Source organism: Thunnus thynnus, chromosome 5 (assembly GCF_963924715.1).
Source record: "Thunnus thynnus chromosome 5, fThuThy2.1, whole genome shotgun sequence".
Lineage (NCBI taxonomy): Eukaryota > Metazoa > Chordata > Actinopteri > Scombriformes > Scombridae > Thunnus > Thunnus thynnus.
In genome coordinates, this window is record NC_089521.1 from 3,517,763 (window position 1) to 3,534,738 (window position 16,976).

Consider the following 16,976-nt stretch of genomic DNA (forward strand, 5'->3'; position numbering starts at 1 on the left):
CGTCTGTGTCTTAATATGGCTGATCTAAACTTACATAAATGGCTGATTTAAACTTACATAAACTAATTTAATATCACATGAAAGAAATGACATGGCAACAACCCAGGAATTGTCCTAGTTTGTGAAGGTGACATTATGCGAGTGTGTGTAAGAAATGATGAGTGTAAGTGGGTTAAAGAGCCCTGAATGAATGAATGTATGAGCCCCAGTGCTGATTACACAGTGTGAAAATGGAGCAGCAGTTACGTGTGCATGTCCTTCTATTGGGGTGTAGGTGTGGTAACCAAACAGGATGGCCTAAAAAAGCGATAGTGTGCGTTTGTAGCATTTGTGACAAAGCCGGTGTTACTTAACTCGCAGTAATGTGATGCTCCTCTAGCTCCTGTTAAATCAACGCTGTAGGTCTGCGTCATCTCAGCGCAGCTCGTGTTTCAACTACTCCTCTGTCTTTTTGTTCTCCAGCAGCACTTCTCTAGGTTACACCTTCCTCTTTACATTGTCACAATGAGTCTTTTTTACCTGTTTTCTTTACCTTTTCTTCTAATGACTATCTGTGTCTGTCAGGTCGGACTACGATGACTGGAGACCTGCTCTGGCCAGCCTGCTGCAGCCCATCCCCTTCCCTAAAGAGTGAGTATTCACACATACAGACCTCACACTTGTAGGCAACTATTCAGTTTTATACATGAGTATTTTACAGCACCAAAAGAAGCTTTAATTCACCCAACATTACAAGTCTGAAACAAGGGCTTAATTTCATCTGGGGATGGGTGATATTTACATTGGTAATACCACCATTTAATCATACTCTACTACAATTGAAAATCTTGCTTACTAAGTTGTATCAGAGTTATATTATTATATGTAATATCATATTATTACATATTGTTATTGATGCATACACATGCGAGCAGCATTCTAAAAAAGGCATCATATTTTATAAACTAATCACATGTTTTTTTGGTAAAATCTTAATCTGCAAAGTAACTACAAGTCAAATAAATATAGTGGAGTAAAAAAAAAGGTCGATATTTCACTCTGAAATGAAGTGAAGTGGAAGTTTAAAGTACTAGAAAATGAAATGGAGATACATAAGTGAAGTACAAGTACTTCAAAATTGCACTGAAGTACTTAAGTAATTGAGTACTTGTGTTACACCACTTTTTACAGTTAATATTCTCCTAAAAAAGAATTTAGCAGTCAAAGATTACTGATGCCTTAATGCATAAACAGAATTTTAATGTTGTAACTACTTCATATACTATTGCACAGTATTAATCATATGTTAATCATGTGTTTTTATGCAAAATCCTAATCTGCAGAATATCTATCAACTACAGCTGTCAGACAAATGTAGTACAGTACAGTGCTTAGTTACTTTCAAAAGAAATAGCAGTCACTCTTCTTCTTTCTTTTTAAAGAGCCTCTTACTTAACTGTGTCTTCTCCTGCACTTCTGAAGCCAAACCTGCACCCCTGGTCAGGAACTCCAGTGTAGAGGCCTCTGCTGGCCTTTTAATTGTCCTGTGAACCTGCAGTGGTTTCATATAGTATGAATTAGATGAATGGGAAGTTCAGATACAAGAAAAAGAAAGAGAATTTGAGGATTTCTGTCATTTGGTAGGGGGAATGTGCAGTATCTCTCTGACTCTGCTCTTAGCAGAGGTTGTGATAGTAGTGGTTGAATTTGTAGAAGTAGTTCTAATAGTTGTAGTAGTATGCTGTGTTTCAGGGGAATGTTTGAGTGTCTCATAACAGTCTAAATGCAGTTTCAGAGGCTTTTCCAGGACAAAATTCAGAGAGAAATGCTGAATACAGCACTTTTGGTTCCAGTCCAAAAACACCAGTACAGCCATAACCATAATGATATACTATAACCATCAGTATCAGCCCAGTTCTGCCTGCCACCCTTTGCAACTGTGTTCCTTCCTCATTTTCCTTCAGTCTCACTGTCTCTGGGGACATATACATGTTTTTAGCAGGGGCCTGCAGGGGCCCAGCTGCTGACGTGGGTGAGGTACCTCACCACGCCTCCCGGGGGTCGTATCTTCTCTCCCCAGAGAGCCCGCTGTAATTGGCTCTAAGCAGCCACAAGCCATATTTGTAATTGGCCGGCTGATCCAGAGCTTCATTAGTGATGACTGGTGAACGACTTGTTGTTTCTGTAACACTGGGACTCACCTGTTGCTCACCTGCGCCACTGTTGCCTTGTCGATAAGTTCAGGCGTCATTAGGAAAGGCAACAATACTCCCCAGCACGCTGCAGCTGTGGATGTAATGAGTCATATCAATGCACATACGAACACACACACAGTGACATGCACAGCTGTGCTACTTGCACACACATACAGAAGACAACTGCCTCGTATATTACACACACATTCTGTACATATGTACTGTATCTGTATCTGTAAAGTGCACTGAATACAACAGGAAGGCAAACAGTTCTCTCCTCGTATCTTCATGCCTGGACCCTTTTGCAACAACAGTGTTCAAGGACACATGCTTATTCTATTTCTTACCAAGAGTTTTATGAGGAGATTGTTCTATAGCTGGAACCAGAGGTTGGTTAGTTTAGCTTAGCATAAAGTCCAGAAACAAGGAGAAATGGCTAGTCTGGCTCTGTCTAACAGTAACAAAATCTACCACCAGCACCTCTAAAGCTCACTAATTATCATGTTATATCTTGTTTGTTTCATTTGTACAAAAACTGAAGTGTGTCTTGGCTGGTAGCAAGCAAATAGCACGGAATCCAGGAAGTTATTGGTCCCAGTCAAGACCATTTTATAAGCCCCGTAAAACGGTGAATAATGGTTTTTATACTTTTGTTTTTGTAAAGATTCAACAAACAACATAAAGCATTTTAATTAGTCAGATTTGTTACCTTTGGACATGATGAGAAGATGGATACTGCTCTCATGTCTGTCCTTTTAAAATGAAGCTAATGCCAGGAGAGTGGTAGGTTAGCTTAGCACAAAGACAGCACCTCCAAAGCTCCTAATTAACACATCATCACACAACATCTCGTTTGTTTAATCTGTACAACAGCCAATGTGTAAAAAGCCTCCTGGCAATCGTACTACTGACAAGACTTCAGGAAGTCACTGTGCCTAGCCATGACCTCCTGTATACCTCCCATACAGTTTTTAAACAAGTTTTTGTACAGATTATACAAGATTCAACATGTTAATTAGTTTTTTTTTTAGCTTCAGAGGCGCTGGTAAGCAGATTCTGTTACTTTTGGACATAAGCAGGCTAGCTGTTTCCCCCTGGTTCCACTCATTATGCTAAGCTAAGCTAAATCATTAGCTGGCTGTGCTTCATATTTACCTTACACAAATAAATTCTCATCTAACTCTCGTCAAGAACGTGAACAAGCGCATTTCCCAAACTGTCAAACTACTTCTTTAACTTGTGATCATCATTACAAACATTTTTATGAAGCTGAACTTTATTCAAACTCATTTTATTCAATTTTATATTCTTGTGGGGATCCGGAGGTACCAAATATGGCAGCTTTTAGCCACAGGAGAACATGTATAAAATGATCAACTACGCATGTCTAACTTCCATAATCATAAAAAACATGCCGTCTTAAATACTTCACTCCATGTTAGCCTCATAAAGTGTCAAATAAGTGTTGAATCAAATTGCATAGAAGTGATATTATCATGACTTTAAAACCACATAATTGAAAGAAAAAATGTAATTAAATCTGATTTCTATACAGATTTCCTAATCATTTTGTCATTTTTGATCAGTTTGGATTGTAACTTCCCATTTCTGTCTCACAGTTAACTGCTGCTGATAAAACAAACTGTAATGATTCCCCACAGGGATCATTAAAATGTCATCTCATGTAACAAGCAATCTCTAAAAGTTCATATGTTAGTTTTAACGTATTTTTCAGTGTTTTAGGTTGTAATATATCACATCTCTCTTTGTCTCCCCTCTCTCCAGGGCCCTTGCACATGCCAAATTCACAAAGTAAGTATCTCAGACGTCATGAGCTGTTCTTCACATGTTGAGTTACATTCCAGTTTAAAAACAACTTGACATTTATGTCTCAATGTTTCTCTGTCTAAATAGGGAACTGAAATATGTTATTCAGAGGTTTGCGGAGGACCCAAGGCAGGAGGTGAGTGTGTGTTTGTGCATGTTAACCACTGTAGGAGCAGCTCCACAGCTTAAAGAAATACATGTGTTTTTGGGAGAATTTTCTTGAGATCAGACAAGAAAATCATCCGTGTGTGTTTTCCAGGTCCATTCCTGCCTACTCAGTGTGCGTTCAGGTAAAGACGGCTGGTTCCAGCTCTACAGTCCAGGAGGAGTGGCCTGTGATGACGATGGAGAGCTGTTTGCCAGTATGGTGAGTGTACGGACACACACACACACACACACATACATTAAAGGCTCTATACAGCTTTTTTCATGTGTACTCCATGCTACTACATGTAGTAGTACTCTCACCTGACCCTCCCCTCCTCTTCTTCTCAAGGTTCATATCTTGATGGGCTCCTGCTATAAGACCAAGAAGTTCCTTCTCTCACTGGCTGAAAACAAGCTGGGTCCCTGCATGCTGCTGGCTCTACGTGGAAACCAGACCATGGTGGAGGTATGTCCATGTTTGTTTGTTTGTTTTCCATAAATTATTATTCTCTTTATTCCCCCCCAAAAATCATAGTAGCTTGGTACTTTAACATGTGGTAGTTTGGTTTATTTACTATTTTATGTGAAACCATTTGTGTGTAAAAGTGTTTAATAATAATAGTTTTAGCAATAGCAGTAGTGTTTAAAGTTAAAAATCCCCTCCAAACATGTTGAAAAATGTATGTGTCCAATATGTTTTTCCTCAAAAAACATACAAAAGAAGCAAATATTGTTCATTTCAAAAGTTTAACTGTTGGACAAAAGATGTCTCTTCCTTCACTTAAAAGTCCATTCTCAGTAAATGTGTACCGGAAGTTTCCAATTTCCATATCATATATGTGTATAGTAGTATACCTGACCATGATTAGCCTCCAAACTCTACGTGAAATTAAATTAAAGCTTAAATTGACTAAATTAAATGGTCACTCCAATGATTCAGTATTGCACTTTAATTAAGTTGGGGAACCTTCACCCTCAAAATTTCAACAAAATTGAGCCCACAGTATCCTGGCTTTTAGTCACATGTATGGGTCAAGCTTTAATGGTAAATGTTCTTTCAAACTTCAACCCCAGTTTTTTACATAAATGTTCTGTTAAAAATTTCTAGTCTTTATGCCCAAGCTGAAATACATCAGGGTTATTTTCTCAGGCTTGACGAAGCTCCTCCAGCTCCACAAAAGATCCACAAAAGACATTATACAGCTGTTCTCACAGGCTGAGCAGCACTCCTTGTAATGAGTAAACTGAACTCCCACTAATAAAATCAGTGAAGTATAAAAAATGTTTAAAATGTGCATGTGCGTGTGTGTGTGTGTCCAGATTCTGTGTCTGATGCTGGAGTACAACATCATCGAGAACAAGGACACCCAGCTGCAGATCATCTCCACCCTGGAGAGCACCCAGGTGGGCCTCCGCATGTACGAACAGCTCTGTGATCGACAGAGAGAGCTCAAAGAGCTGGTGAGTCACTGCAAACACACACAAATACACACACACACACACACAGACACACATTTGGTGCTTTATAAGGTACACTGAGGCCTGAAGTTAACACTGTGCTGAACTCGTTGGCGCCATGTAGATCTTGTACATTTCTGAGCTGAGAACATCTTGTCCCACCTCGGTAAAAATGTCTGCTGGGCTCAGGCTGCTTTATGAAAGTAAAGTCACCAGTTTCTCATTACGTACAATTCTTGTGTCCTCGGTGACGCATGTGTTATAATACCTAGTTGTCAATCCACAACACACAGCTGACAGCAGCTGTCAAGACATGAGGTTCATTTAGGAGAATGTGTGAACAGCTATTGCACAGAGCTTGTTGAAACAGCAGGAAACACAAACAGAAAGCATAGTTGTCATCATACAAGGTCAAGATAAGAGTGCTTTTCTCTCTACTCACATTCTTGCTGACGCCTTACCTAGCCTACCTTGCTTTCATGCACTGCTGTTAGTCCATCTGATTCTGCAAATGTTCGTCACATTACTGCGACACAAAGGCCTCATTAGCACACTTACAGACTGTCTGGTGGCTTGAACCCATCGTAGGTCCACTCTTGTCTCATCCAGAAGAGCCACCACTGACTGGATCATTCTTCTAAGTCACACAGTTCTCAGTAAACTCACAATGCCTGAGTATGAAAACTGTAGCACGTGAAGTCCTGGAACAGCGCAGATCAGACCGGTGACTGTAACTGTTGCTCTCAGCTCAGTCTACATGCTTCACACACTGACTCACAGCCACTTGACTCTGTCTGCAGCAGTGAGCTGTTCATTTATATGTGGAGGCTGTTGTAGGAGGCAGACGCTGATCGTATACTCCGTGCACAGTCATACATAAACAAGGATAACTCATATACTTAATGCATAGTACATGAATAAATCTAAATGTTCAGCAGCTGTTTACATACTGTAAATATGTACAGGATGTATTGTATTTATTGTACCAATATGTCCAGTACAGTATGTAAGTGACTCAATAGCTGCCCCAAATTCATCTGGGAGGATATTTTGGTATTTATGGGGCACTAGTTGATGCTGTTACAAAATCAGGGAATGTGACTTTAAACACAAATCATTATTAAAAACTGTGTCTTTGTCCATCTGTGTGTGGGACAAAAAAATACAGGTCAAACTAAATGTGGTAGTAATCATATTATTGGATGTATTTTTAAGCAGTTACAGTAATAACATTAATTGCAGTAATAAATCTGTCTCACAAATGATAATTTATGACCTCATTTCTTTAACGAGTTTGTAATGAGTGGTTAAATAAATGATGAATTCATGCCTGTGCAGTTCAAATATCCTCTGGCATACATGCTACATCATTAATGTCATATAAGAAAATAAGACACAGATTGACAGGAAACCATTTGGAAATGTCCATGAAAACAAAAAGTTTTCTGTCTTTTTTTTTTTTTTTTTTTTTGAACAGTTCACGTCTCCTATTTCCTCATTGTGACATGAATATAGCATGCTTGTGGCTGCTCATACACACCATCTACTGTCTGAAAATGTTCCTGCAAGGCCTTGAGCTCAGACGCCATCTTTTTTCTGTCTGTCTTCTCCTCAGCAACGGAAAGGAGGCCCCACCCGCCTGACTCTGCCCTCCAAGTCCACGGTGAGTTTACACTGACGCCTTCACTGTGAAGAGTTCTAAGCTTTTCTGTCCTCAACATCCATTATAAGACTGTGCATTAAAAAAATACATGTTCCCTTGGCATGTTTTAGGATGCAGACCTGGCTCGCCTGTTGAGTTCAGGCTCTTTTGGGAACTTGGAGAACCTGAGCTTGGCCTTCACCAATGTCACCAGTGCCTGTGCCGAGCAGCTCATCAAGCTGCCTTCACTCAAACAGCTCAACCTCTGGTCCACACAGGTATACACACACATAGAGACACAGCATAAACACAACCTCAGAAACACACACCTGCACATTATGATCCAGTAGATGTATACTATCTCTAATGTCTAATGTGTGTTCTCCTTTTCTGTCCTACAGTTTGGGGATGCAGGGTTGAGGTTGTTATCTGAGCATCTGGCCTGTCTTCAGGTTTTGAACCTGTGTGAGACTCCCGTCACTGATGCTGGTCTGCTGGCTCTCAGCTGTAAGAAAACTCACACACACACACACACACACACACACACACACATACAGTTCATGATAGTAAAATGTGCTATAGTAACAAAAAAAAGCCAGAATATAAGGACAAGCTCAGAATGAACATGTCAAATGTGTGGAGTGGTAATTGTAACTGTCTGCCTGTTTCAGCTATGAAGAGTCTGTGCAGTCTGAACATGAACAGCACCAAGCTTACAGCTGACACATATGAGGACCTCAAGGTAAAACTCATACCCACTGGCTACAAAAAGCTAATATTTAGCACAAGTGAAATTCTTAATTGATCCCCCCTGAAAATGAAACATGTGTTAAGGTGGCAGTAAGAAAGTAGAGGAGAATGAAAGGTAAAGGCATGTTAATTGGGCCGCGTGGCATCTACATTAATGGGGATAGATTTGAAAAGGCATCATTTTCTCTTGTGCTTTGGCCTTCCTGCTGTTGCCCTCAGTTCTTTCTGTGATTGCTTATTTTAAATGCCAGTAAAGCTGATTACACTATATAGCTGATCTGCTCTATGTTGTCAGATGAATTCATGAGCATTAAATAGTGAATGTAGTAGAAAGAAGTAGTTAGCCAATTACATTTTCTTTTTTCAAAAACTATTTAAAATAATAGTCATCCAAGGTATTTTACAGGTTTACGTGTTTTATTTTAATCACTTCCTAATGATTTTCAAGAAGGTCCTGGGAAGACCTGTGTAATTTGGTTCTAATGATGGGGACAATATAGTGTTCAATTGTTACACTTCCAATTAGTTGCTAATGTAACCCAGAAAGCCTGTAGTCAGTGCACAGCAAGCCGACCGAACATGCAGACATCTGAGCCAAGCAAAATTAATTATGAATGAATAATTACTTGAAGCTGCACCAATCAGTATTTTGTATTAACAGTGCTTGAAAGGGATCCCTCTTCATGACAACCTTACAGAGAATTATCACCCAAATCGGCACTTCTTCTCAGCCATACGGAAAGTTCTAGCTTGTTTTCAGCTCGTTGTTTTGGTTTTATGCCCAGCAATTTTACTGTCTGGTTCGGTCTCAGAGCTCTCATCAACCTCGTTTCCAGCAGCAGCAGCAGCAGCAGGCAGCTGAACAACTCTGAATCAATGCTAATGTTGCTCCATGTCTGCTGGCTGCACAAATAGCGAACTGGAACATGTCAGCCATACACTTTAGAAGTGCTAATACTTTATGTCAATATTACTTTTACAGCTTGCTCTGCTGCCTCCAAAAATCAATTAATGCTGCTTTAAATTGAGATTTTCTTTCTTGGAAACTTGATGGAAATTATTCAAAAATGAAAATAATAATATATCAAAAATCCTCTTGGATGAATTGGTGTCTAACTTGGTAGCTAATAAGATACAACATATAAAGAAGACAGTTTGGGAGTTGGTGGCGGGTTATTTTCAGTGCGGGTTAGATGGAATTGCTAGCAGACTAAGCTAGCAGTTTCCCAGTCTGCCCCCAGTCTTTGTGCTAAGCTAGTCTGCCCCCAGTCTTTGTGCTAAGCTAAATAAATCAGCCTATCTCTATCTATCTACCTATTTCTGCTGGATGCAAAGAGACAAAATTGATTCTGGTGAGAAGGACAACAAGTATATTATCCAAACTCTTACACAGCTAATTAAAGAAAAAGTTACAACAATGTGAGCTGTCCTACAGTTAGTCTACAAGCTGATAGTAAATGTATGTTTTAAGGTGTTGATGCAGTTTCTATTTGTGTGTCTTTCTCTACAGGCCAAATTGCCCAACCTGAAAGACGTCGATGTCCGGTACACAGAGGCCTGGTGATCGACCACGCTCACACACACGCTCTCATACATAACCAGACACACACATAAACATATGCACACACTGCACACAGACTCAGATACATACATGACAATTGTGTGGTGATGTCATCTCCATCGTCGCCATCATTAGACCTGGAACTCTGACATCGCAGCGCGAGGATGACCTCAAGTAACCAGATCATGGTTAAAGGAGGAGCCTTCATCAGCTTCAGATGTCATCATCAACCCCTGTAGTCGCCAGGAAGGAACTATCACTTTTTTTCTAAATGAGAAATCTTTATGGACCTTGTCGCGCCCCTTACTTGTAAAAGGACCTTGTTTTTACCAACATGATCAGAGGACATGCAAGGACCCGCCATGTTGTGACAAAAGGGACCCTTTTTCTCTCTCTTTCTTTATCCTTTGCCTTTTCTTTCATATATGGTTTCTCAGTTTTCATATACAGGCATATACAGCCAGCTGTTGCCCCCCACTCCCCCCCCCCCCCTCCACCTGTGTGTGCGTGTCATGAGGAACATCTGAACGGAGTCCCTCCCCTCAGAGCCTTCGTCTCTTTTTTTTCTCTCTCTCTCTCTCTCTCTCTCTCATGCCCTCGTGCGATGAAGACTGGATACAGCAGCTCACATTCCAGCTCTTCTCAGATCGGATCCACAATGTAGCTCTGTCGAACCGCTCCTCACTTCAGTCCTCACCTTCACGCTCTCTAGCTTCAGTTTTCATGTTTCTGATTCCGGCCTTTTCAAGTCTTTCATTGGGAAAAACGAGGTGCTACCTCCGTGAGAAAAGAAGAGTTGCAAGACTGTGCCTATTCCTCATATAAGACACGTTCACACACAAAAAGGAAAAAAAAAAACAACAAAAAAAAAAAGGTTTTTATCAACTTGAATGAACATATTTTTCCAGACATCTGTGCTTTCATATATTGTGTGTTTCTATCTAAAACATACGTATATGAAGATGACCCCCAGTGATGACATTTCAGAAACATTTCAGGAGATCTGCAGGAAAGTTAAATGGTGATGGCAACATTTCCTTTTTCATTTATTTTCAGTGTACATACTGATGATCTCCCATTACTATTTAATAGGACAGTTGTGTAGCAGTAGCTGGGTGGTCTGGGACTGCCTGATATTTATAAGTTGTCTCTAAAGCCTCCTTTACTCTGTCTCTCCTGGATTTTGTCCTAGCAGTAATGAAGTACACAAGCCCTGTTGTCTATTTTTTTTTTTTTTCTCTTTTGCGACCCCTAACACAAGAAGCCAACGAAGACGGATACATGGATCTCTCTGCACCATGCAATGGTGGTAGCGTAGACCTGTAAAAGTAAAGTGGACGTTCTTAAGTGGACCTGTAAACGAGACCTATCACCAGCTGAGAGTTTGTATATTTTCATATCCTCTGCTATCTTTTTTTTTTTTTTCTTGGCTCTGTTGGAGATGGTTTGAAAAGAAGAAAGGACACTTGCCAAACATTTTCATCAAATGTAGGTTTTATTTTGTGCACTTAACTTCATCAGGCCGACATGAGCTTGGTTTCTAATCAAAGCTGATGAAGTGGAACTTGTGGCGACCCACCTGTGGAGAGACTGACACTGTTTTGGCCTCACGTCTCTGGCCTCCCCGCTGGGGTCAGAGTGGAGGGTCTCAGCGCCTCTAGTGGAGCTGTGGATGAGTTGCCTCTTGTTATCTTTCTACCTGTCACACCACCTGTTTTCAACTGTTCTGCTGTATTTATATTACGCCATAATACATGGGTGGCAGTTTCAGGCTAATTCTCATCCAGGGATGGGACAAAATTACTGTACATATTCTATCACAATGGGCTATAAGGGACAGAAGTTTGGAAAAAGGCACCTTTTGGCCATATTTGCCCGTCTACATTCCCTCAAAGTGTTGCCTGTTTATTGTGGCAACATTTCATATGATGTGGTAACTGCCCTGACACACTGCAAGTCTGTCAGTTTCCCTCTCTGTCTTGTCTTGTGTCAGTACTCCTCCCCCAACCCAAACACACACAAACACACACACGTACACACACACACACATACACACACACACACACACACATACACACACATACACACACATACACACACATACACACAAGTCAGATTTCCACCCTTGTTCCAGTCAGCCTCGCTCTGACTGCATCCATCCATTTTTATTTATATGTGTCCACCTCCAGAATGCTCCGGATGTTTGTTGAATTGAGACACAAGCTGCAGCAGAGAACAGGATGCCGTCCGCCCCCAGATGTTTTGTTTCGTATTTATTGGGTGCCATGACAGTTTTCTGTTTGGCCTGTAGACTCAGTTTGTGTACGGCCATCTTTGGGTCTGGCTTTAAGACCTCGTGCTCTCTTTCATATCCTGTATGATGTATATACAAGTGTATATAGTCGTCTCCTCCCCTCTTCTCTTTGAACCATTTTTTTCCACCCTTCCTCCTTTTTCTTCTTCTTCATCCCTTTTTCTGTATTTCTCTCGGCCTTCCTCCATTGGCAGGCTGATGTTGCCTTCATCTTAACGATGTGTGTGGTTGTTTGTTTGTTTTTTCACACAAAGTGCACTGTAATCTAAGAAATGTTTTCAATGAGTAATATCTTTTAAGTTTCCAACTTTATTGATTTGATCACTTTAATCAAACATTTGTTTCCTGTGTTCTTGTTTAGTTGTTTTTTTTTTTTTTTGCATGTATACATGTTGCTGCATCATCTGGTATTTTTATTTTATAAGTTTGTTTTATAAAAGGTTTGAAATATAAAGGGTGTGATCACTATCTCACTGAGGTTAAGGACTGAAATGGAGAGATCCGGTCTAACTTTTTTCTGATTGGTTGTTGCCAGGATCTACCCATGAGCCCTGACAGATCCTGTTGGTCAAGGCAGTTAGGGTTAGACTGAAAAAAAGAAAAGCCAATACTGTTACTTTTAGACTGAAGCTGCCCTTGGCTGAGATTTCATAAACACAAGTTTGACCACTTTCATATCAAAAAAGAAAATATTTCTTGTTTCCCCAAGAACTGTATTGTAATCCTGCCACACGATCATATCAGAGGTGGACCACACAGACTGACTATTATCATTTTGAAATAAAGGTGTTGGTTCCACACATCAGTTTAAACTTACTGCAGTTTTGTTTTACCCTGATGTTCTTTAAGTCTGATTGTTAAAAAGCAATAGTTTGACATTTTGTCTTTTTTGCTTTCTTGCTGACAGTTAGATATGAAGATTGATACCACTCTCACGTCTGTACACTAAACATAAGGCTACTGCCAGTCATCGGTTAGCTTAGCTTAGCAAGACTGGACAGGTAAACAGCTATCCTAGCTCTGTCCAAAGGATGTAAAAATCAGCAAAAGGTCACTAATCAACACGTTATATCTCATTTGTTTTTAAAGTATACAAAAACCAAAGTGTAAAAGGTCTCCACTGGTTGCCAATGATGATGAGACTCTAGGGAGTCAAACCACCTAGCCAAGAAAAATCTGGTACATAACCCCTGTAAAACCACAACATGTCGTTTTTACACTGGATTTTTAAACAAACAAGATATCACATGTTCATTAGCTTAGCTTCATTAGCTTTAGAGGTGCTGGTAGGCCGATTTTGTTATAGAGCCCAGCTAGCTGTTTCCTCCGTCTTCCAGTTTTCATGCTAAGCTAAGCTAACCTACTGCTGGCTCTAGCTTCATATTTAACGGGCATGAGTGTGGTATCAATCTTCTCGTCTAACTCTTGGCAAGAAAGCAAACAAGCACATTTCCCAAAATGTTAAACTATTCCTTTAACCAAAAAAAAGTGGGCAGGCTTGGGGAAATCACATCACTGAACTCATCCCACAGTTTTTGGCTATAACTGTGAGCCAGGGGGCCAGCATGTTGAGGTTATAATGGAAGGTTTTTTGTATTACTGTAGAACGTGATGGTTGAATAGAAACGCCTCTTCTGTTGTGTCATGTCTCCGTATCCTGTGGAGCTCACTGTGCTTTGCTTTTGGTTCCCATCCTGATTCCTCCCTCTTGTCTATTATCTCTCAGATGTTTTTTACTCCTCACAAACTGTAAAGAGTTTCTACCATGTCCAAGTTGTGTACAGCTGTGCTCGGGTCTTAACAGTTGTTATGGAAGGAGCAGGGTCAGATGTGGCAAATCTGACAGACTGAAAAAAAAAACCAACAACTCATGATTCCTTTGTAGTAAAATCTTTTTGGCAGCTGGAAAAAGGGCGCCTATCATGTTTCTCTCTCTTTTTCAGTCTTTCTCCGCATTGATCTGCTTCTCCTGCTGGGTTATTATTATTGCTGCTGCTGCTGCTCTGTGGCTGTTGTAATAAAAATACAAAAGTTCTTCAACAGGAAAAATAACAACTATGATGTGAAATAATTTCAATCAAAATTAAATTGTCTGTGAATATGTTTCAGCTGTGTGTGGCATGTGTTCTTTTCTGTGCCTTTAAAAGACAAACTTTATGATAAGACAAAACGATGATCCTCTCCTTCACTGACAACATATATATATAAATACAAATGTATATATAATATATTTTCCTTTTACATAATGCTTCATGTTGATTTAGTGAATCATTGACCATTCTCTAACAACACAGAAGCACAAATCTATACTTTAACCACACAAAATACAACAAAATCAAATGTGTAAATAATGATTTTTACACCTTTTAAAATACCATGAATGAATGCTTTATATCCCCCTGTACTAAACATCTGGTATGGTCCCTAATTAATTTGTCTATCAATTTTAAAAAGCAAAAATGAAAACTCCTTAAATGCGCATTAATTAACAAATGTACAAATGATTTTCCCTTACTTTACTCATTCATTTGAAATTTGTGATGAATTTCATAATTATCAATTTGAAACATTTCTTTAATTGGGTTTCTAAAAGTTAAAGTTCCCCCCAGACATGTTTTAAGACATAAAAATATTCTGGTTAGAATAATAATTTGTGTCTGATATGCTTTTTTTTTTTCACCAAGAAAAAGTCCAACCTAGTAAAAAATCTTAAAGTGACATCAACGCCTCATTGAAAAACCAACTGCTGGACACAAGATGTATTCTACTTGAAAAAAGTTAATTAAAAAAGTCCATTCTCGGTGTATGTGCTTTAGAGGCTTCAAATTTCCACATCACACTTCTGTAAGTTGCATATTGGATCACCATTGGCTTCTAAACTAGTTGTGATGTCACAAATCATGCTTGTAGGGTCACATGTTAAACTGAGATTTCAGGTGAGCACAGACAAACTTTCCTCCCTCAGCAGATGAATGTGAAAACAAACTTTGCACGTCCATCATTCTGCACAGTGAAGCTCAGAGATTCAAGTGAAGAAACAAAACACATTTTTGAGTGGAGGGGGACTTTAAGTGTGTGAGTATGACGCAAACCCATGACAGGGACTTCATTATGACATTACTGAATGTAATGAACATCAACTGCATTTTTAATGAATGACACTACTGTACAGTATGTATGCTACCCCATCTTCTGGACTCAACTGATGACTTATTCCATATACATCTAGTCGCACATTATGATTTGTGACGAGAGGTTAGCATTGTACTCAGTGTCAGTCCAAAAGCTGTCTGTCAGAAGTGGGATTCGAACCCACGCCTCCAGGGGAGACTGCGACCTGAACGCAGCGCCTTAGACCGCTCGGCCATCCTGACGTACTTCATGGGTGACAAACTCTGCTTTGTATGGATAGTATAGATATATTTTTGGTTTTTGACAGTTTGTTTTAATATTTATGAGTTTAGAGCAGCAGAATAGATGATTATTTACCACACACACTATTTATGACGTTAATAGAGTAATGGATCATCAGCGACCACGGCTCAACTTTCAAACATGGCGCTCTGGCTCCCTCTGCTGTTATTTTTAGGTATTGGTACAATGTACTCGCACTGTTGGAAATTAGTTCTTGATTAAATTGATTATTGATTTTTGAAAGTAATTTCCAATACTCATGAAAATCTGCACACATAACTCAGAATGACCCATAGACCCTTAGAAAAACAGAACTGTCCAGAATACAATCTGACTGATTAGAAACACATATGCTAATGCTAACACAAACCTAATCTATGGCTTGAGACATTTTCCCACCATGCAATGCATTCATAGTGGCAAAATCTATTTCTTGAGGTGTAAAGGTAAAAGATAAAGCAAAGTGTATACATTGTGCTATAAGAGGTCACTAAGACTAACTGCATTCACATAGGTTACTGCGGCTTTTAAACTTTACCATGCAGCTCTTGACATTTTTAATTTGCACTCAATGTCACAATCAGACTTGTTTTACCAGCACACTGGTAACTACCACAAAATACATATGAAACACATTGGTGTTCCAGCATGATTTTCATTCACTGAAACCCTTCAAAAGAACAACATCTTCACTCTGTAATGAAGCATTTCTCATCTGGTGCACCCATGACCAAGATGTAAACTATACAACAGATGCCATCGCCACATTTAAATTCAACTGAATGTTTCTGAGAAGCTAGAGTGTCGTCCAAGACAGCGCTTTCCACCAGCATCATCAAAACACCAAGTGATGACATTTCTCACACAGAACAGTCTGTCTAATAATTAGTATTAGTTGTTTCAAAATGTATGCTGTGAATTGTCACAGCAGTATGACAGCGGACACTCAGGGCGCTTCGGCTGGATCAGGAGGTGTCAGAATGTAACCAAACCACACAAACATGGGCTTGTCCCTTCGCAGTCTGCCTAGAGGGCGGAGAGGAAACAGAACAGGCAAGCAGTGTGTGCCAGACAGGCTAACAGGTAGACAGACAGGATTTGATGTAAGACACACACACATATATACACACAGACTGAGCAATGGGAAAGAAACGTAGCTTGAAATGTGCTTGTAAAAAAGGTTGAGAAGCGTCTCCTGCTCCACAAACAGTCTTGTCTTTGTTCCTCTCTCACGTTTTCTCTCTTGGTGACTCGAGAGTGTGAAGAGCCACGGTTAATGCTATTTGTCACACACCCGTGCTTTTCCTACTATGACAAGTCAAAATGTCTGCTGTGACAAAGGCACAAGCAAATACATACAGTACATAGGCTACTATACAAATGTATAAAGCGGAGTGCATACAGTGTAACAGGATTGCAGTAGTTAGTATTTGTCAGAGTTGAAACAGACTCAGAGACTCTGAACAATGTGGGGTAATGTAGTGTTTGTGTCACTCTAGTCATCACCAGTTTTACAACTTACATATACAGTTCAAATCATCATATAAGTAGTAATTACGAGTGGAAAACTGAAAGCTCCAATATATCTCACTTATTAGTGTCAGGTAATGGTACATGTATGTATATTTGTATGTGTTGTATTATTTTGTCTTTTTTTCCCTCAAAGGTCCCTCCAACACATGATGCTTA

At 39.7% G+C, this 16,976-nt stretch overlaps 1 protein-coding gene and 1 non-coding gene across 2 annotated transcripts in view; one reads left to right on the forward strand and one right to left on the reverse strand.

Moving 5' to 3' along the window:
• cmip (c-Maf inducing protein) overlaps nucleotides 1-13,981 on the forward strand; it is a 52,539-nt gene extending 38,558 nt beyond the window's left edge. Inside the window, exons 11-21 of the mRNA XM_067588737.1 lie at nucleotides 565-630; nucleotides 3,960-3,986; nucleotides 4,089-4,137; nucleotides 4,261-4,368; nucleotides 4,498-4,614; nucleotides 5,469-5,609; nucleotides 7,222-7,269; nucleotides 7,380-7,526; nucleotides 7,650-7,755; nucleotides 7,920-7,990; nucleotides 9,509-13,981. Of these exons, the coding sequence (XP_067444838.1) occupies nucleotides 565-630; nucleotides 3,960-3,986; nucleotides 4,089-4,137; nucleotides 4,261-4,368; nucleotides 4,498-4,614; nucleotides 5,469-5,609; nucleotides 7,222-7,269; nucleotides 7,380-7,526; nucleotides 7,650-7,755; nucleotides 7,920-7,990; nucleotides 9,509-9,562 (934 nt within the window). The 3' untranslated portion in view covers nucleotides 9,563-13,981. The remainder of the gene's footprint in view (nucleotides 1-564; nucleotides 631-3,959; nucleotides 3,987-4,088; nucleotides 4,138-4,260; nucleotides 4,369-4,497; nucleotides 4,615-5,468; nucleotides 5,610-7,221; nucleotides 7,270-7,379; nucleotides 7,527-7,649; nucleotides 7,756-7,919; nucleotides 7,991-9,508) is intronic.
• A 1,183-nt stretch (nucleotides 13,982-15,164) lies between these two features.
• On the reverse strand, nucleotides 15,165-15,247 carry trnal-cag (transfer RNA leucine (anticodon CAG)). Its single transcript has one exon. It is a non-coding gene; the product is annotated as a tRNA-Leu (tRNA).
• Nucleotides 15,248-16,976: the final 1,729 nt, after the last annotated feature.